This window comes from Pantherophis guttatus, chromosome 1 (assembly GCF_059756535.1).
Source record: "Pantherophis guttatus breed Tessera chromosome 1, ASM5975653v1, whole genome shotgun sequence".
NCBI classification, from domain to species: Eukaryota; Metazoa; Chordata; class Lepidosauria; order Squamata; family Colubridae; genus Pantherophis; species Pantherophis guttatus.
Window position 1 is genome coordinate 229,344,981 of NC_142063.1, and position 21,920 is coordinate 229,366,900.

Consider the following 21,920-nt stretch of genomic DNA (forward strand, 5'->3'; position numbering starts at 1 on the left):
TAGTGAAGGGAGCCAGCATTTTCCAAAGATGCTTCCATGGTCATGTAGCTAGGACAACTCTACGCCAAAGCACATGGAATGTTGTTACCTTCCCACCAAAGTGGTAGTTATTTATCCAAAATAGTAGTTATTTATCTACTCGCATTTGCATACTTTTGAACTGCTAGGTTGGCAGGAGCCAAGTCAAGTAACCGTCACACAGTGCTCAGGTCTCAAATCCGAGCTATCAGCTTTCCAGCTGAGAAGCTCAGTGTCTGTTCTGTCCCCGTCTCACACATGCACACAAACAGTCAGCCAGGAGTTAATAAAACTAGCAGTCAGGAATTTCTTTGAGATAACAGCATTGGCAGCAACCCAGTAGCTGCTTGCCAAAAACTTTACTCACAAAGGGAGGTTTTCCTCCTCCATCAGAAAAACCAAAATAAGTTCACAAAGCCAAAGAATTGTCAAGTCCAGTCCATAATAAATCCAAGGAAGGCATATAACGAAGTTCCAGAAACGCAGTATGACTTGCTACCTGTTCAGTTTTGTCTGTCACAAAGCCTGAATGGCCACCACACCCCCTTTTATCCCCTGTAGGGTGTGGTCCAGTGACTCAGCTTAATCTCTGGCACGCCTCCTTCTCTGCTGCGGGCGCTTGTCTTTCCGACGCTGTCGGGGATCCAGCCAAGACTTATCTCCATCGCTGTCTAACTGCGGCTGCTTGGAAGTGCCTCGTTCCTGGCCTATCTCTTCTCCTTCGGAAGACACCTGAGGCATTGCCAGAGAGGAGGGTCCTGGAGAGGGAGGCCTTGCCAATTCCTCTCCTTCACTTTCGGAGTCTTCTCCCTCCGATAAGACGGGCTCGGGGGTCGAAGTCACAACAGTGTCTTTAAACTGCTGAGCCATCATGCCTCCTAGAGAGTTCTGGTAGTCCGTGCATTGTCTGTTCCCTGACCTGGCCTACCTCAAGAGCTGACAGTAGGCTAGCATGACAAATAGAAGTAGGCAGATCCCAATTCCTTACTACATCATCAATCACATTGTGGATGAAGCATGATAGATTGTGTTGACAACAAAAACTGCATGAGACAATATTAAAAATGGTATTTTTAAAAATGGTATAGTTGAAAACTTTAATCTGGCTCAGTTGTGGACTGGAGATGAGATAATAACAATTTAATGTAGACGTGTCATATTAAAATATTGAATTCAGGCAATGGTTTGGGTGGCAACTGGGGGACCTGAAGACAAGCACGAGTTGAATTCAATAGGCTGAGCCCAGCCATCAAAAAGGATATGCCAAGAAATTTATTTTATTTTCTATTTCTTAAAAGCAAAGACTGGAACCAGAGAACCTCAGTATAAAATATTTACCCAAAAGGAAGATGAGGTTTTTTTTCCTTCAAAAAACTATTTGTGATTTGGGAAAAAAGGGTAATCTTACCTTAAAACAGAACAAAAAGAAAAAGGGTAAGAACAGAACTATTAAAAATTAACACAAGGTGCAAATGATAGTAGATATTACAAAACCTGAATACTTAAGATAATATTCCTGCCCCTAACAATCCTGCCCCTAACAATAAGCCACAGTCCTTCCAAAGACATTCAATGGATTCACCTTAGCCACTGTTTTTTCTACTTTCCACTTTTCCAAACAAAGCCATTTTGTCAAGTTATTATTTGCTTGCAGCACATGTCCAGTGTATATGAATTTCCATTTGCTGATCATTATCTCAAGGGAGCAGTCAGCCAGCCTTTATTTGGTCCAGGCTGATTGGTTGTTCTTGCAGTCCATGGTAGTCTTGGTGAGTGTCTCCAAATCCATAATCTAAAGACATCTATCTTCTTTCTTCCATTCTTTTTCAATGTTCATCTTTTACAACCAGATGGTACCATTGGAAAAATCAGTACTTTAAACACTGTCTTTGTCGCCAATTAAACATATTATCTTGTCTGTCATTGCATTCCTCAAGGAATTTTTTTCTTTCCTTTTTTAACACTGTCCATTTTTTAACATTCTTGACTCGAGAAAATAAAATTGTCTAGCATCTTCAAAATAAAATTGTCTAGCATCTTCATTTCCTCACTGTCAACTGTGAATTGACTAAGCTTGCTGATTGACATTACATTTGTCACTTTAATTTTTAACATTAATCTCAGTGTTTCACTTTTCATTGTTTACATAATGAGCTCCTCTAATTCTTCTTTATTTTCAGATAACAAGGTGATGTCATTTATGTATTGCCAATAATTATATTTTTGACCTCTAATTTTGATTCAAGTTGTCACCTCTTCCAAACTAGTGATTCTTATGTTTACTGTATTAAGGTAACCAGATGCGGGAACAATACGCATCCTTCTTTGTTTGAACCACTTATTTTTTTAATCCTGTTTTCTTATATAGTACTTTATCATTTTTTGTGAGTGAAATTCCACATTTTGTTTTAATATACCAGTAGGGCTCTACAAATTGACTACACGCGTGCCCTCAGATACCTCTTAATTTAACTCAAATATTTTTACATTAGTAAATCATGGTATATTCCACTATCTGCCCCTAGAAGTGTCTTAGCTGAATGGATTGGATTTCTCCACTTGTTTCTTTTATATATCCATCTTGATTCTAATGTTGTCCTTTAGTAATATTTATGTGTAGAGTTTGTCTACACTGTCTGAAATGTTTACTGAGAATAAAGAATAATCTTAATTAAATTCTAATGATTTACTGCCTGCATTGTTGCATTGGCTCTCTCCAAATGTTTATGTGACTAAAAATTCTTCTATTATTCCAAGATCTGCATTTAATTATCTATTATAATACAGTATCGTTTCTTAGTGCTGTATTTAGTATCTTTTGCAATTGTGTAAAAATTTTATTAACTGTATTTCCACGAATTCTATTGGGTTATAGCATATGCTAGAAAGCCAGCTTGGTGTAGTGTTTAAGGCATAAGGCTAGGAACCAGGAGACATGAATTCTAATTCTACCATAAGCACAAAGCCAATTGATTGATCTTGGATCACTCACTCCCCTCAGCCCTAGGAAATTGGCAATGGAAAACCATTACTGAAAAACCTTGCCAAGAAAATTGCAGAGACTCATCCATGCAGTCATCCAGAGTAAAAAAAAACTGACTTGAAGGAGTCCAATTTTTTTTTAGAAAAGGACATATTTAACAATGTATTATTGCCTCCCTATTCCTTCATATGGATATAATTTTTTATCATATAATTATCTACTTCTTACCGCTGTGTGTGCACCCTTGCTAATTTTTTATTTACTCATTGTGTTTCTATACTAACGGATTCAATAAAAAGTCTCCTAGTACTGGTTCACAATATAAAGACCAATAAAAACGCAAGCATCCCTAAAATGATGGCCACTGATTTCCCAAACAACTGTGGGACATCTCTGTCTTTCACAGATTTCACAAAGCTAACAATAGGTATCCAAATGTAACTTAAAGATCTTATTTGTTTCAAAGTCTGCCTGACTTTACAAAAGCTTCTTAATAACTTCTCAAATTGTTCCTAAGCATTACAAACCATATATTCCTTCTCAGATTTCATTTTATTGTTTAGCATTTAAGGAACTGCTAATCCATATAAAACACAATTTCTAGTAACTTAATAAATTAAGTGGAAGAATTGTAACTGTAATGCAATGTTTTTTTAAATTTTATTTTATTGCCTCAAGCAAGGAAAATATTATCTGTAGAATATCTTCCTTCCTTCCATCCATCCATCCTTCCCTCCCCCCCTCCTCCTTTCTCTTCCTTCCTTCTCTCCCTCCCTTCCAGACTCAAGTCTTCCAAAAGAGACTTGCAAGGTTGGTAGATCTCTCTCTCTACCTACAGAAAAAGATACCCAAATTATCTTATTTTTCTTGGCATGTTCTCCCAGAGACCACAAGACTGCATCCTTGGTCTAAGGTTTCCTCTAGGCAGGAGAACAGAAGAGAAAGAAGTCAAAGCAAGATTAGATATTTACTGAATTATACAAAAAGAACAGACACTAACCTCTATCTGTGATCTCATTGCTCTGGACATACAAAATATTTCAGCCCTGTTTATCTAGGTAACAGTTCTTACAGATTTCCATCAAGGTCATCTTATATACTCTCTAGATTACTTATGGATTCTAGGCCACATCAGCAGTAGTGAAGCTGGTATTCAGAGCTGATGTGAGGATTTCTTAGTGTGGAGTTCTCCATCATCATGATGCCAGGTAAATGTTATCTACTTTCTGTGTTTTAACAGGCATTCCAGCAGCTGCCTATTAAATGGTTTGACATCTGGTGGCTTCATGGGCATACCAATGAAAGGGGAGGGGGAAGGGCTCTTTAGTTTCTAATCTAGCCTTGGGATTTGATGATAGTCCGCATTCAAATATCTACCTAGTCCAATCTTGCCCAATTTCTTAAATACCTTTCTGACTTGCCAGCTATTTTGAACCCAGGAGTATCAAGGATGCCGTATTTCCACATTCTTTCTGTATTCTATGGATAACCACGCTTGGAAAGAAAAATCTGCATATTGGAACAAACTCAAAACAAAAAAACCCCACTCCAGTTTCTGTAATGAATTGTTATTGCTGCTGAAGGAGTAGTGGGGCAGTTACAGCAGGCCATTAATTAAAAGGCAATATTTGGAAGCCATGCAGAGCTCAAGCTGTCCCTCCCCACATTTTAACAGCTGTAGGTTAACAACAAACTCTTCTTTTCCAAGCACGAAGATGCACCTGTTGATTTCCCACCCACCGAGTCAGAGGGACGCGCGGGAAGAGCCCGGCCAACAAAAAAGCGTCCCTGCTGCCTTTTTGCCTCCAAAGTTGAAATGCATTTCAGTTCCCAGCATCTCTCCCCCCCCCCACTCCCACTCAAAACTCGACCGCCCGAGGGATGAAATGTCCCACTAGGAGCCCCTGCTCCCCTCTGCGCGGGGTCAGTGGGGTTTTTTCCTAAAAGTCAACGCGATTCAAGGTGGGGGGGGGGGAGAAACCAGCTTGCTGAGGGGCTAATGGGTGTTGGCAACACCGCCTCCTTCCCGTCCTCCCTCCCTTCCTCTCTCGGGCACTCCGAGGCTTTATCAGAGGCCTACAACCCCAGCCTCAAGGCGGGCGGCGAGAGGGGAGAGAAGTTCCAGAGGCGGGCACTGCACGCGTGTCGCCAAACTCGCCTCGCACCTCCGCCACTTGCTTGGCGGCGAGACGCTCCGTTCGGTTTCAGGCGGCACCTGCTGCTAATGCTGCTGCTGCAGCGGCCAAGGGAGGGCCGGCTTCAGTATTTCCTGTGGAAATCCCGGAGCATTCAGCTCCTCCTCTCGATTCCTCCCCCACCCCCGCGCGTGTTTGCGGGTTGGGGATTGAGGAAGGGAGGAAGGAGCAGAGCGCGTTGGCTGTTGTCGCTTCTGCCTTCTGCGTCTGACCGCCCCCCCTCCTCCTCCTCCCCGACCTCCTTGTCGCTTTCTGCCGCTCGGCTGTGGCGTCCCGGCGCGGCCACCCACCTACCCACCCTCCGGCCTCCAGGAGCTGCGTTCTTCCGAGCCGGCCGAGCTTTCTCCCCCACACCCCCTTTGCGTCTCCGGAGGGGAGGAAAAAAAAAAGGCAAGGGAGTCTCCGGGCTCCCGCAGCGCTTCCCCGAAATGGGCAGTTTGCTGAGCGGAGTCAGCTTCAAGGAGCCCACCACGGTGGAGGACTGTGACTCGACCTGGGAGACGGATTCGGAGCCGGAGCCGGAGCTGCAGGACCCCGGCGGGGAAGAAGAAGGACCGCCGTTGGAGCGGGCGGGCGGTGGCAGCGACGGCGACGACCCAGCGGCTGACCGGCAGCAGCAACAGCAGCAGCAGCCAGAAGAACCGCTCCCTGCGGCAGGCGGCCGGCCGGAAGCCGCCGAGAAGCGCGAAGGGGCTGCCGAGGAAGAGGAGGAGGAGCAGGTGGTGGCGGTGGAGAAGGAGGAGGAAAAGGAAGGAGGAGACGGGGTGGCCGAAGAAGACGAAACCGAGGGCAGGGAGCAGGGAGAGAGCGAAGCCCCCGGGCCCGAACAGGTAACCCGGGACCCCTTGCAAACTTCTGCCGGGGAGGTTGGCGGGCTGAGGGGGGCGCGCTGGAGCTCTTCCTTGGGCGCCTTTTGGACGGGACCGTCGGCGCTCACCTTGGCAGCGCTGTGCTCTCTTCCAAGGTTGAGCATCGCTTTTCCTGGAACGGGCGGTGCGGATGGAGGCTCGTGGAAGCCAAGGTTACAAAAGCGACCCCGAGCCATTTCTGGCTCCTTTTCCCCTTCGCCCCCTCCTTTTTCCCCCTTCGCTGCCTCCCTCCGCAACCCTTTTAAATATTTGCATGCTTTGGTGACTTGGAAGCTAGGCGTGCCTACGGCATTCCCCCTTTCCCACCCCCCGTGTTAGAAAACGGGCTCGACGGGTAGGCGAGGCGGAGGAAAATATCGGGAGCGCGTGGTTAGTTTGTCATCTCTTGCCCCAGCTTGGTCATTCCAAGTCTGGGTTTGGTTTTCCTTTCCTGTTGCGCATGGTTGTGGAAAGAGGAGCTGTGTGGAGCGGGGTTGGGTTGGGGTTTGTTGCATTCCTCCTTAGCAGAATGAACAAGCCGGCCTGGTGGTGTCTCTTGAAAAGATTGTGTGGTGATTGTTAACATTAAGAGTCAGAAGGCATGGCTAATCCAAGGTGCTTTCCCTCTGCAACCTCTGCTTCAGAGAATGGTGTGAAGGCAAAATGCAGTTTCAGAACTAGGTTTGCTTGAGGGTCTCATTGAGAGCCACCATTTCTAGGCTTTTGCCTATCCCACTTGAGTTTCACTGTCTAGAACTAAAATCACTTAATAGAAGAGGCTTCAAGAGATATTGCTGTTCCCTCCTTCTGCTTTTATCAAATTCTATGATGGTTTCTTTTCTTTAGAAAAAAAGAAACTTAGAATGGATGTATTTTTATTCTCTTCTGGGAAACTCTCTAGCGAGAGGTCAGCTTTCAATACTGTTTTCCATTCACAATCTTAATATGTTAAAAGAAAAAATAATTTTGACTATTTTGACTATTTGAATATAGTACTGTATGCTACCATAGAATGACTCCTGTAAAAGTATAGGAATTAGGACACAGGGGCAAATTTCAGAGAGCTTTACATTCAAGATTCTCTCTCACACACACACAAAATTCAAGATTCTCATATGTGTGGTGTGTGTGTGTATTCTGTTTGCATATTGAAATCATCTGCCTGGATTTGTTTTCTGAAATCATTCCAGTAAGTTCTTTGCAGTGCAATCCTATATATATCCCAACAGGAAGTCCCGCTACATTTAATGGACATACACATAAATGATGTCTTTTGACTAGAGATATACGGTATAAGTTTAATTAAAACATTTATGAAATTTAGCAAAGGGCAAAATATATAGTAATAAATCTGTATTATTTTGTGTGTTGATAGAATTCAGAGTACCATTTTCTCTTAAAATATGGAAAGAAAACATTCTATAAAGGCAATACTGTAAACTTTTCACTGTTTTTATTTAATAATTATTTTCCAGAAGTTCTATCTTCTCTATACATCTACTTTGGTTTTTGTTTTATTAAACTTTAAAATTATAATACATAGTTTTCAAACTATAATGTAATTTCTAAATTTGAATTTTTGGTGTAAGAAAATGTAATTTTGAAAATATAACTTCTACACTGAATTATTTTGCAACTACTTTTCTTAGCTCTCCTTCACAACATCAGTGTATTTAAGTTTCTGCGTCCTTTTTTTTTAAACGTTATAGATGCTTTAAATAGTTTACCTTTTGGTCATGGGTAGAAAGGCAGGATATACATGTATATCAACCTACACAGTTGCTATTGAGAAAACTTCATAGATGAGTCAACAAAGTCTTCAAGATTTGAACTCAACTTGCATTTGATTTGAGTTAATCTACAAATAATCTGTAGAACTCTATTTGCATTAGGCTCAAGGACTTTGGGATTATTCAGGCAAAACTTAGTCTGGCATTATAATTTTGTTACCTCTCTCCTGGCACACACTTGTATTTCAGTAATCATTTTAAATCCATTTGCATAATGTTAATGGTCCTAAAATCATATTGTTGTAAACCTCAATCATTTATTTCATTTACCACATACTAGTTTGTAAGGGGCAGGATGCTAGTAGAAACCTGGCCACTGAAAATAACCACTGCCCAGAGATTCTGAGAAAATAAAACACAGTTTATAGCTAAACATTGGCATTACCTATGTCTTTAGTAATAGCTATATATTCCTTAAAAGATGCATCCTCAAGAAAGAGCTAAACACATACATAAAAGTCTTCATTCCAAGGTGTTTGAGATAGACAGATAGATCATTAGTTATTTTAATTCAATGTTGCCCAACACTAGATAATGAGAAAAATAATTAGTGTTACATTAATTATAAAGGAAGACTAATAAAACTGTTACAGAAATAGTAAGAATGTAATGCAATACAATATACAATACATTAACAATGCAGTTGTATTTGTTTGCCTGGGTATCTTCTTATGTAAGTTGGGTAAAGTTCCTGACTAGATGAATGTTGTTGAAATGCAGAGATGCAAATCTCTCAGCTTTATTCTGGATCTCTGGGAGGCTCCAATCTTTAAAAATGATGGATAATGATTAAAGTGCTTTATCTAATACAATGTGGTTAAGAATAGAAGTATGACTAATGAAAAGAAGAGCCACTAAAACAGAATGGATGCCAGCCTGTGTGCACTTACGTGGGAGTAAGCCTTCTTGAAAACAATGTGACTGATTTCTGAATAGATATACTGTATGTAGGATTGCACTGTAAGGGTGCTTATTATTTCCTGATCTGCAGCTCTGAACCAAACCCCAGCTGAAGTCTGTGTGAATGTTACTAACATCAGAAAACATCAACCTTGATGTTGCATATTCTTTCTTGAACATAAAAAGTTCTTTTTATCATTTAAAGTCTTCATTCAAGTGGGTTTAATATTTACAAATATTTCACTCAAAGTATTTATTGGATTAGTGTCAGTTTAAGTCACCAGACAAACTTGACTTACATATACATACACATGCACACACACACATGCACATCTGATTTAATTAATGTCTTGAAGCCATCAGAATAGCTAATATAGGTAGTCCTTGATTTATGACTGCAATTGAGCCCAAAATTTCTATGGCTAAGCATGACAGTTAAAAGAGTTTTGCCCCATTTTATGACCTTTCTTGCCACAGTTGTTAAGTGAATCACTGCAGCTAAGTTAGTGACACAATTGTTAAGTGAATCTGGCTTCCCATTGACTTTGCCTGTCAGAAGGTTGCAGAACAAAGAACATGACCCTGGGACACCACAACTTATGAACCAGTTACCAAGTGTCTGAATTTTGGTCATCTAACTACAGTTATGCTGCAACAGTCGTAAGTGTGAAGAATGGTCATAAGTCACTTTTTTCAGTGCCATAGTAACTTCAAATGGTCACTAAACAAATGGTTGTAAGTTAAGGACAGTGGTAGGTTGCCCCCGGTTCGCACCGGTTCTATAGAACCAGCAGTAAAACTGGCGGGAGGCTCCGTCCACCAACCCCGTCATCAAAATGCTTCTGCGCATGTGCAGAAATGAGTGTGAGCAAAGCAAGTGCATGCGCATGGCCCCATTGCAAACTGGTAGTAAAGGTAGGTTGAACCCACCCATGGTTGAGGACTACCTGTAGTTTAGGAAACCAAATTTAATTGTGTCATCATCAGTCCCACATGCTCAGTATGAAAGATAGGCAAAGATATGGATTCTGTCACTAGAACATTTATGGTACATTATTTTGTTTAGGGATCTTTTCTTCTTGCTAGATAAAATATAGGCAACATCATTCTTGTTAAGAAGAAAAGTTACTTCAAACCAAATTCCACTGGCAAGTTCACAGCCAGATCAATGTAATTTTCTTGGCAACTGTACATAATTTGGTTCCCATTGGTTTTTTTCTGGGATAGGTTTTTAATTTTTGCAATCTAGCCTACAACGTTGCTACTTTTTAGTGGTCTCCTGATCAATCCTGACTATATCAGCTGTGTCCAGGAGATTGCAGTGGCATCAAATATTTAAGCAGGTTCTCAAAAATACCAAAAAAACACCTATTTTTAAAGTGTTATTCTATAGCAGGGGTGCCTTCATTTCATTGAGGGCTGCATCAGGGTTGTGTTTGACTTGGGGGCCAGGATGGGCGTTGCCAAGGTGGGCGTGGCCAGCTCAACATCATGTGTCAGGGGCGCCTGTGGTGGCCTGAGTGGTCTGCCAGCAAAAACGGGCTCCCAAACTCCGTTTTCACTGGCAGAAGCATCACGGGCCGGTCCTTCGCTGTTTCCAGGGAAGTCCCACAGGCCAGATCTAAGTACACCATGAGTCCGATCCGGCCCCGGGCCTTGAATTTGATACCCCTGTTCTATAGATACTGTAAAGAAAATATTTAGTGATCCCAAGCACATGATTACAAAAATTGATATGGAGTTACAGTTAATTGTGTGTGTCTGTGTATGTGTGTGTTAATAGAATAGGAAATGAACAGTGCAAAAATTTTGAACATTTGAATTGGTTTGGAATTGCTATAGTTAATGTTTTGGTTCAGTGTCTCAGTCTTACACTCAAAACGTACTGTACATGATAAAACAAGGTCCCCAGTATAATAAGGAAATGAAATGCTCCTTTGTGAACTACCTGTTCACAATAAAACTACTTCTACCTGTTTTATGTTTTATGTGACAGTTTATTCAAGTTAGCTTTGAGTAGGGGAACAGTTGCACCGAGGTATATTGCAGTTCTGTGTTTCAAGGTTCAGGCATTAGATTTCTCTCTAAAACTGCTTTCACCCTCCTCCAGAAATGAGTGTGTGTTTCAAGCTTTGACTTGTAATATTCAATTTTACACTGCTATTTTAAAGTGTATTGTGTTGAATTTTGTGAAGTTTTCTCCCGTGGAAGCCTGTCTCCTTTAGTGTGCAGAAAAAAGGTTTAGAAGTTATTTTCATCGTAGTTCTCTGCATGTGAACAGTTCCAACACTTTTGAAGTATTGCTCAGACTATGAGGCATGATTATTAGTGTCTGCTGATATGGCACATGGTGACATTCCGAAGATTGCTCTGAGATTTCACAGCCAATTCTATATATTTGAATATTGTTTTACAGAAGTCTAGCTGTTCTCTAGCCATTGCCTGGCACAAAAAACTCTCTTATCTCCTACTGATCTTAACTTTATCTGTTTTTTAAACTGAGATACAGTTTTGCAAACTTAGCTTTTTAGTTAAATTTATTCCAATACGACAGGGGTGTCAAACTCACAGTGTCACGTTGTTGTCATGTGTCGTGTTGTGACTTTTTCCCCCATCGCTAAACCAGGGGTGGGCGTGGCCAGCACAGGATGCATCCAGCTCACAGGCCATGAGTTTGATATCCCTGCAGTTACGATGTAACTGCACAATATGATTTCTTCTCCTGAACTCTTTGTAGATCACCTCATACTTTCTGAGATCCATTCTGAAGGATCGCCAAACCTCCAGAACAAAGAAAGAGTAGCTGCTCTATTGACACAAACCAAACATCATCAGAAAAAAAAAATTGAATCTTTCATCTGCGGTGAGATAGGCAGCATACATATTAAATAAATAAATATCACATCCTATCTTATAAGTTATTATTAATGTATGATTTCTCCATGGATAATAATTGTTTTCAGTTGCAGCTATTGGTTCATTTAGTCCTCAACTTACGACCACAATTGAGTCTAAACTTTATGTTGCTAAGTGAGGCAAGTGTGGTTAAAAGAGTTTTGCCCTATTTTACAACCTTCCTTGCCAAAATTGTTAAGTGAATCACTGCAGTTGTTAGGTTAGCAACACAGATGTTAAGTGAATCTGGCTTCCCCATTGACTTTGCTTGTCAGAAGGTCGCAAAAGGTGACCCCGGAACACCACAACTGCCATAAATATGAGTTGGTTTCCAAGCATCTGAATTTTGATCACGTGACCATGGGTGTGCTGGAACGGTGGGAAAATAAGTCACTTTTTTCAGTGCCATTGTAACTTTGAAAGGTAATTAAGTGAACTGTTATAAGTCGAGGACAACCTGTATTCCATTTGATAGCATCAGTTCTGTCATATTTCCATGTTATGAGGTACTTAGAGTGTCTAGAATACCTTAGTTATGGGAAGGTATTGAATGACACCATTTGGACTCACACAGATCACAAAGCTCCTTTAAGTTGATGTAAATTGTAGCATTTGACTATCCATGAACAATTACTTTAGTTAGCTTTACTATGCTGCTTCAGGACCAGAAATGGTCACTTCATTCATTCAGTCAGTCAGTCGGTCATTTTGTCATTCTTTTTGTCATTCGTTCAATTTTTATAGTTGCTCACCTCAGTCAGTGTCTTAGTTAGCTTTACTATGCTGCTTCAGGACCAGAAATGGTCACTTCATTCATTCAGTCAGTCAGTCGGTCATTTTGTCATTCTTTTTGTCATTCGTTCAATTTTTATAGTTGCTCACCTCAGTCAGTGTCTTAGTTAGCTTTACTATGCTGCTTCAGGACCAGAAATGGTCACTTCATTCATTCAGTCAGTCAGTCAGTCAGTCAGTCAGTCATTTTGTCATTCTTTTTGTCATTCTTTTTGTCATTCGTTCAATTTCTATAGTTGCTCACCTCAGTCAGTGTCTTAGTTAGCTTTACTATGCTGCTTCAGGACCAGAAATGGTCAATTCATTCATTCATTCAGTCAGTCAGTCAGTCAGTCAGTCATTTTGTCATTCTTTTTGTCATTCGTTCAATTTCTTTAGTTGCTCACCTCAGTCAGTGTCTTAGTTAGCTTTACTATGCTGCTTCAGGACCGGAAATGGTCACTTCATTCATTCATTCATTCATTCAGTCAGTCAGTCAGTCATTCTGTCATTTTTTCTGTCGTTCATTCAGTTGATCAATTTCTACAGCTGCTCACCTCAGTCAATGTCTCTGGATGGCTTACAATTCAAAAAAATATATTACCATTAAAATACTAAAAGCATTTTAAAACAATAAAACAACATAAAATAAAATCCAAAATAAATATACATAGCAGCCAAGATATTTGACCAGTTAGCAATAAAGCTAGGAAACAGAGGGGCCCTTGATATATTCAGCACCTCAGGCTCAGGAACATAGGCAGGTTATTAGAAACTTACGAAAGGCTGACAAGGTTGGGGCCATTCTAATCTCTAAAGGAAGGATGTTTCATAGAACAGAGACCGCTGTCGAAAAAACTCATCTCCTGGTCCCTGCAGCCCTTTGGCTAATGGGATCTGCAGCATGCCCATTCCAATAGATCGAGTTGGATGGGTAGAGACTTTTGGAAAAAGGTGTTCCCTTGGGTAACCCCATTAAAATCCCCCCATCCCAATTGAAGAAAAAATATTAGTAACTAGCAGATTATAGAGAAGAATTCTAAGTATCTTAATATTCTAGAAAAAGAGTTGAGACAAAAAAGAACTTTATCGAATATTTTCAAAACTCCAAACTGGAGCTAAGACCATAAGAATGCTACATAATTCTTACATGTTTTTTAATTTTGCTAATGAAGAAATATGTCATGTTAATTTGTAATACAGAATGGTTTCATTCTTTTAATTATAGTTGGTTGGTGATTACTCAAACATTGGTGCTTATTTATATATCATAGTTGTTCCGATTTAATCATCACAGGAGTTTACAGGACTGCCTGCAAAGTCACAGTTATATGAAAATTATATGACAGTGTATATGACTATATGTGATAGTTCCTACATTAATTAGATACATTCAGGTCCTCTGATTTCCATAATGACAATTATTTCAAAAAGTAGGAACACCAGAATAAAACTTATAACTTACATCTATACCTTTGTTTATATACAAACTAGGTTGATATAAAAACTGGATTCATGTCAGGCACAAACAGACCCTCATGTCTGATTGTCTAGCTACTTTACTGTTCTATGCCTATTTCAGGGGAATCTCCCCAGATTGGCAGCTTTCACCTGGGAAAGACTAGATAAGATTCAAGCAAAATCAACAAGTCACCATGTGATTCACTCAACAGCGGCAACATTTTCTTAACAATCATGGCAAAAAAGGGTCATAAAATCAGGTTCGACTCACTTAACCATCTTGCTTAGCAATGGAAATTCTAGTCCCAATTGTGGTTGTAAATTGAAGATTACCCGGTAGGAGGATTTAAATTAAATGGTTATGCTCATTCTGCTGCTTCTCACTCAGATTTTTTTGCTCTTTCAGGGGGATGATTCAGTTGATGTGACAGCTAAACCAAAGAGAAGTTTTTATGCTGCAAGAGACTTATATAAATATCGTCATCAATATCCAGTAAGAACATTTTGTATTCTGGGAGCTTTTATTAAAATAAAGCAATATTAAACTTAAGTCCCATTGCAGTTCCGTGGGAGACTCTTAATTTTTTAGAAAAAATTATAGTGGCCTTGGAAAATGGATAATGGGAGATATTGGTGAATTTTGCCGGCTCCCATAATTGCCATTTTGATAGATGTTATTAAAATACAACTATATTTGATTTTAAATGTTTATTAATTAATTGTTTTTCTTAATGATACCTGTATAGAGAACTCAACTGGAGAACAGTTAAAATTTCTTAGGTTTTGTATTACAAAAGTTTACTATAGCTTCCATGTCGATTAAAAAAAAGGTTTGTTGCAGAAAAGCCCAAGATTTAAAATTAAGAAATGAAATGAACTATATAACATAGGCCTTAAAGTGCAATTACAAATTTGCCTCTGTTACATATCATATGGAAATCCAAAAAAGGACAAACTAAAAAAAAAAAAAGCTGAAAAGAGCTCGTAATCACTTTACCATTTATTTTAGGTATCAGCTTTTTGAAATATATGCTTACTTGAAAACAAGCTTTTTTTAACTTCAGTGGTTTTCTTTATTCTCTGAACATGTTTAAGATTGATTGATTGATTATGTGTCATCATGTTGTTTTCAACTCCTAGCAACCACATAGATATACTCTTATGTTTCTGAGATTGTTTAAGAGATTGTATTTAAAGCTGAACAGGGCAATTTTACACTATAAGTGACTATTCAAAAATCAGTCTTGCTCAACTCAGTGAGACTCACTTCTAAATAAGGGACTATAGGATGATAGCCTAATAACTCATACTATATTCTAAGATTAATACTAGACCAACAATCAAGCAGTAAATACCCTGATCAACACCCTATATCAAAAGCATACCCACCAACAGAGAGGACATGCTACAAGCATATAAATGGAAAGCAAGTCCCTCTCCCTTCTAGCACTATAAGAAAATAACCAAGCTCAGAGAGCACCAAGGAACCCACAGTTCAACCCTGAGCCACAAATATTTGTTCTATTAATAACTCATATTATACATTTACTATTACTATATTGTATTGGTTTATCTATGATATCTCTGTGATATCGATAAATTTCCTAAAATGTTTAATCCATTTTACCTTGTTACATTTTATCCATCTATCTTGTTTCTAGACTAGTCTAGCAAAATTGTATTTTGGATTATGTAAATCCATGCCTGTAATAATTTCAGTTCAAGATTATTTCTTATGGAGTATTTTTGCATTTGTTTTCCTTTCTGCTCAGCAGAACTTTAAAGAACTGAGATACCAGAATGATTTGTGCAACCTCCGCTTTTATAAGAACAAAATTCCCTTTAAACCTGATGGTAAGTAATCAGTACCATGATCAATGTATCTTTTATACATAGTTCATTTTCAGATCTATATAAATCAGATGGCCCAAAGTAGTTCCACTTTGCATTTAACTTTATAGCTCTATCTTGTGCATATTGACATAGAAGTAAGACATACTAAGTTGAGTTTATTTCTCCTTCACCTTGTTTGCCAGTGTTCTCATCATGATTTTCTCCCCCAAAATAGATCCTTGAGGCATTACCCTGAGTTTAAGACTTAGAACATCAATGTATGTGTCTGCAGTGAGGATTTGATGTCCTACTTAATGGAGGAAAGAGATCGAAAATCCTTCCAGTGTGATTCAGCTTAGGTTCTCTAGAAGTCTCAGGAAATTTCCTGCCCTTTTGAAGGTTTTTGTGACACCATGATTCTGAAGTTAGCTTTGTATCACTGACAGTCTATGTACTTAGAATCATATAATCATAGAAGGTGGAAGAGACCTTAGAGGTCTTCAACCGGTAAAGAAAGGCAAAGGACTTACTGTTTGATCTTTGGCAACAGTTAACCTCATATATTTCCTTATCCTTCAACCATTGAAAAAATGTATTCCTTTTAGCAATAAGTACTAATCTAAAAAATTGCTTTTTTTAGATTTTTACTTTGACTTATATTTACACTTCATTCCTGAATGGTATTTAGAAAGTTATGTTCCTTGGTATATTTATAGGGGTTTATATTGAAGAGGTCCTGAATAAATGGAAAGGAGATTATGAAAAGTTGGAACACAATCACACTTACATACAATGGTTAGTATCTTTTATTTTTTTAATTTCTTTTTAGTAAACTAAAGTTAACTAGTTTACTTTAGTTAAAATTTAACTAAAGTTAAAGCCATTTCAGTTTCAGAAAAATGTGTACATCTGTTTTGAATGTAGGTTGTTTCCACTCAGAGAGCAAGGACTGAATTTCTATGCAAAAGAATTAACAACCTGTGAAATTGAGGTAAGGCATCTAATTCATAATGTAATGCTAATACTTAAACATTTAAACTAGAATTATTTTGTATATTTAATGCTCTTGATGTTTGTGCATTCTTGTAAAAAAATCTGTTACAGGAGTTCAAAAAAACAAAAGAAGCGATTCGAAGATTCCTGTTAGCTTACAAAATGATGCTGGAGTTTTTCGGGATAAAATTAATTGATAAAACGGGGAATGTAGCACGAGCTGCTAACTGGCAAGAAAGATTCCAACACTTGAATGAGTAAGTTACGTCTTCAGGAAATGCTTGAGAACTGAAAACTAGACAATTCTTTCCAGATTTGTTTTTCTAAGCAGTTACCATTTTTTGCTTCCCTCTTGGTCATAAGTTGTGATGGTTGTAAAATAGGGTGGTTGTCACTGCGTTATTTTATTTACCAGCTGAGCTCATTATTTCTGGACTGTCAGACTCTCCGTAGCTTTGCCAACTTCTTATCAGTAAGCTACGTGTTTCCGCATCCACCCACATTCCTTCACTTGCTCTTCTCACTCTCTTTCCTTTGTTCTCTTGCCAAGGTCCGGCTGACATAGCCGGCAAGAATTACTTTCAAAAATGTAACAATTAACTTTTCTTAGTTAGTGAGGTGTTTTATTTTCTTTATAACAAATAAATGAGTTTTATTAGAAGCCTTCCTTCGTGTTTCTTTTCAAAATATTACAACAAGGAATAAGCCTCGATTCATCTACTCTAAACCAGGGTAATTAGTCCCAGAGCCAAACATGGGATTAATAAATGCCCTGACATTCTGGTAGCATGTGATCAACTCAATTTTACTTTTTTGTGGTGGTTATTAAGCAAACCACTGATTCACTATGGACACAGTTTTGCTGAAAACTGGATGTAAGTGCTGAATTTTTGGCAAAAATGTAGTAATGTGACTGGAATGCTACAAATGAACATAAATGTGGACATGTTACTTAATGACCAAAATTTGGTCACTTGACCATGGGGGTAACACAACTCTTCAAACTTCAAATCCAGGTTGCAAGTAGCTCCAACGTTAGAACTTTAAAAAGTTGTAAGTCAAGGAATACATGTATGAAGATGCTCAATTATATCAAAGGCAGGAGAAGTATACATAATAGGCAAGATTTATCTTGTTTCCACACCTTTTTTTCTGAATCCAATATACTTCTTTTCATTTAGTAACATTCACTCACACATTAAAAAAGAGATAAAGTAGAAAGAAAGATGTAATATCAGTTTTATCAAGATGTAGAACACAATAAATATAGCACTGATATATATTATATATCTGTATGAGAATAGAAAGGCACTTCTGGGAAACATGGGACTATTTCCATAATGGAGTCATTTATTGATAATGATATTTGGCTTGAACAGTGATGTCGTTATTATAACCTTTGCTTGTCTATGCATCATTGGCTGTTCCTAAGATAAAGAAATGTTGGAAGGCAGGTTCAAAAGGTGATAACCTTTCAGATGGAATGCATGAATCAATTGTGCTAATTTTCTCCACATTCTTTTAGGAAAAATAAAGTCAAGTGTTGTCCTTGACTCAGCAGTAGCATAAAAATTAGAAGCAATAAACTATTTGTCAGCTAAATGTTACAAAACCTGGACCTCACCTGCTTCTATCTATACACTTTGTTGTTTAACTTCTGTATTCATACCATAGTCATGGCCTTCACTGAGCTACATTTTTGTCCTCCAGCTCTTGCCTAATGATCAATTTCTATTCTTATTTACAAGAAACAATAATGTAGATCATGCGGCCATCCCAATTATGACACATACTAGCTCTATAGATGCTTAGCAGCACTGGTGACATTCGGCTTTAGGATATCACTTGAAATCAACTATTCAAAAATAAGTTTTGGTCTCAATTAATAATTAATAATAGAGCATTTACCAAATTAAGGACTTGGGGTTTTTTTTTAGACAAGTTTTATTAAATTTTTCTTTTACATACATATTTTATGAACAGAGTATTGACCGGGTCACATCTTTTACAACTTATAACATAATTATATATTGATTTTAATAATCTATTCCAATCTTTTTTGTTTTTTCCAGATACAATTTACATATTTCATTTTCTGCTGTAATATTTTTTTTATCTATTTTTTCTCTTATCTTAATCTCTTCTTAATACTTAATATATAAACAATATCACCATCCACTCTTCAAATCCTAATTTCTTAGCATTACTTCAATTAATTATCTTATTTCTCCATTTATAAAATATAAAATTAAGGACTTGGTATGTTACTATTTAAGCATTCATTTCTAACTTTTCACTGTTGGAATAATCAATTACATGAATGCTGAATAAGAAACCCCCCCCCCAGACCCCTAGTGGGATTCTTAAATATACAAACCATCAAATCAATAATTGCATTCGTGCAGCCATTAAATTATATAAATCCAAGATTGTGGGCTTGCTGATATATGGTGCCCAAGTATGGGTTTACCCCTCTCTCTTGGGAGCTATTCAGTCTAGACTTCTAAAACTGTTCTTTGTGTTCCTCTCTCAACCTCAAAAGCTCTTACATGGTATGTATGTATCTCACTTGGAGCCTGCTTAAGAAAATGCCATGTCAGTTTCTCATTGAAAATAATGTTATACAGAGAGCATCTGTAAGCAGGCACCCTGACTCTGATTTGGTATATTGTATATCATTCTTTGGACCATCAAGGTTTTGATTATGGAGAATTTGGCATTTAGGTCTTCAAAATGACAGAGCTACATTTACTCATTTTCATTATCATGCAATTGCTGATCCCTCTTGGACAATCCTTAGATATTTTTATAACATCTTACGTGTTCCTCACAGGAGCAGGTTTTTTTTATATTGGCCTAAATTGATGCATTGCTTATTAGGCAGATATATTAGTCTTCCGTATGATAACCATATTTGTGTATGTTCAGACACAGAGGTTGAGTCACTGACTTATATTCTTTAAATTGTCTGTTCAGTCACTCATAGCATATGGCAAAAACCTGATTGTCAGAAATCTTAGTCATTTGACTAATAGCTTTCTGATTTCCCTCTGCAAGACCAAATATAGCAACCACTAAAAAGATTGCCAACTTTTTAACAATAGCCATAGCTTGCAAAAATTCACCTGATATTCCCTTTTTAGTACTAATTGTTTCAGATCCGATTTATCATGTGGTTCCGAGTTCTCTTTTTGTTGTTTATTGGTCTCTGACCATCAATCAATCAGAGAAGAGGAATGCTACTTTTGTCAGATTTATATTCCATAACATATAACAGATGATTGCAACTTATATAGAAGACCCTTCATCTGATACTTGACATCCAATCTTTCTTTTATCAAGGGTACAAGTAGTGATGATTTTTCAACTACATTTTGAGATTTTGAATTCGATGTATCTCTCTTTGCAGATCCCAACATAATTATCTGAGAATCACCCGGATTCTGAAGAGTCTTGGTGAACTTGGTTATGAGAGTTTCAAGCCTCCTCTTGTGAAATTGATTCTACATGAAGCTCTGGTGGAAGACACCATTCCCAACATTAAACAGAGCGCTCTGGAATATTTTGTGTATACCATTAGAGATCGAAGAGAGAGGAGAAAACTTCTACGGTTCGCTCAACAGCACTACACACCTTCTGACCATTTCATATGGGGGCCACCTAGGAAACAGAAGTCGGAAGAAAGCAAACCAAGTAAAAAGCTGGCTTCACCAGTGTCCCTTCGCAACAGCTCTACTTGTAAACACAAAAAGACAAAAGATCTCAAGAACGTATCTGAAATTTGTAACTCGAGGAATAAAACAAATGATGAGAAAAAGACAGAGCATATTAAAAATGGTACAGATAGTGATCAGAGTAAGAAAAGCAGCTCCCCTGAAGTTGTTAAGCAGAGCAGTATGGTAAAAAATAGTAGTGCTGAATGTCACAACTCTAAAATGGACATAGTTGAGCCTTTGAATCAGAAGGAGACTATTTCTCATTTAAAAAAACATAAAGGCAAAAACAAGGAAAACGTTAGCCAAGACTGTAAACATTTGGAAGATATAGAAAAAGATTCATGTGAGACTAAAAACGATTCTACAAATATATCATCAGATATGCAAGACAATATATGTAAGGATAAAAACCTGGCGAGCTCATCTGTAAGAAATAAAGAGTGAAAACTTCTACTGCATATGGCAACATGGTTTTTCGCTTGTAGAAAATTGTTAAGGAACGAGAGGTCTTTGGTATTGGATCCAGTGCTGGCTACATCAGCTTAGCCTCGGTGGGGTTGTGGCTTCTTTAATTTGTTTACGGTTTGTACTTCTCCCAGCTGTGTATTAAGCTTACAAACTGCGTATTGCTTAAGTCTAAGGGGAAAAAAACTTCCTTTAAATCTGTTTTCTATGCATAAAAATCTAACGATTTTTATTGTGTATTTTATTTAAACACTTTTAATTAATTTTAAGGTTTTGTTTTTCAAAATATGGCTGCGAGATAAGACTTCCAAGGAGCCAAAGTTAGTGTCTCTTCAGCAGATAACTATGCTAATGTTTATAGAGTGCCTACCACTGCTTAAAAATTGGAATTTAGCTGTATTCTTATTTAACACAGAAAGTGGACCTCAGAGACTTGAGCTAAAGTCAAGCACAGCCTTGAATCACACCGGGCAAACTACATTAATTCAGCTTCTTTTCAAGCTTGACTATAAGGACCCGTAATTAATTTCCCTAGGTTATTATGAGAAAATACAGCAAAGTAGCAAATTGCTACCATTTGCATACCAGCCTCCCAACATACTCTTTCAGTTTTGTTATTGCCATTTCTCTTGATATCTCCTCTAATACAGTGTACTGAATAAAGCGTTGGAAAAATAGGATTCAGAACTGTTAAGAGAGTACAGTATTTAAATGTTTTAAAATAAGTATTAAAACCTGGCTCAGGTATGATATTCCAAATGAAAGGTTGGGCAGGGAATCCTCATTTATCCTAATGATACATCAGCAAAATTCTTGCGAATGTAAAATGAGATAAAAATGTATTCTGCTTGCATGTTTCCTTCTTTCCATTATTTATTATCTCACTTCATCCCCCTTCCATTTTTTTTTTGTTCTTCGCATGGAGTTGCATACCTCTGAGAATGAAGGTAAGCATTTCGTCCATGTTTACTTCAGTATCTGGAGCAATTACTGGTAGGAGGGAATCATTCGACTTGAGGGGTTTCATTCCTATGGATAAAGTCTTTCACGTA

General features: G+C 38.1%; 1 protein-coding gene and 1 long non-coding RNA gene across 3 annotated transcripts in view; one reads left to right on the forward strand and one right to left on the reverse strand.

The window, feature by feature from the left end:
• The first annotated feature begins 324 nt into the window (after positions 1 to 324).
• OGFRL1 (opioid growth factor receptor like 1) lies at positions 325 to 21,721 on the forward strand. Of its 2 annotated transcripts, none has more exons than XM_034431959.2 (7): positions 325 to 6,026; positions 14,268 to 14,354; positions 15,634 to 15,715; positions 16,411 to 16,489; positions 16,619 to 16,685; positions 16,799 to 16,944; positions 20,097 to 21,721. In XM_034431959.2, the coding sequence occupies exons 1-7, from the start codon at positions 5,001 to 5,003 to the stop codon at positions 20,845 to 20,847; spliced, it is 2,238 nt and encodes a 745-aa protein (XP_034287850.2). In that variant the 5' UTR covers positions 325 to 5,000; the 3' UTR covers positions 20,848 to 21,721. The 2 variants fall into 2 exon arrangements, with proteins under 2 accessions (XP_034287850.2, XP_034287851.2); XM_034431960.2 differs by having other exon boundaries at positions 15,637 to 15,715.
• LOC117674098 (uncharacterized) overlaps positions 20,242 to 21,920 on the reverse strand; it is a 115,056-nt gene continuing 113,377 nt past the window's right edge. The window contains exon 4 of the long non-coding RNA XR_015731365.1: positions 20,242 to 20,347. This is a non-coding gene — a long non-coding RNA (uncharacterized LOC117674098). The remainder of the gene's footprint in view (positions 20,348 to 21,920) is intronic.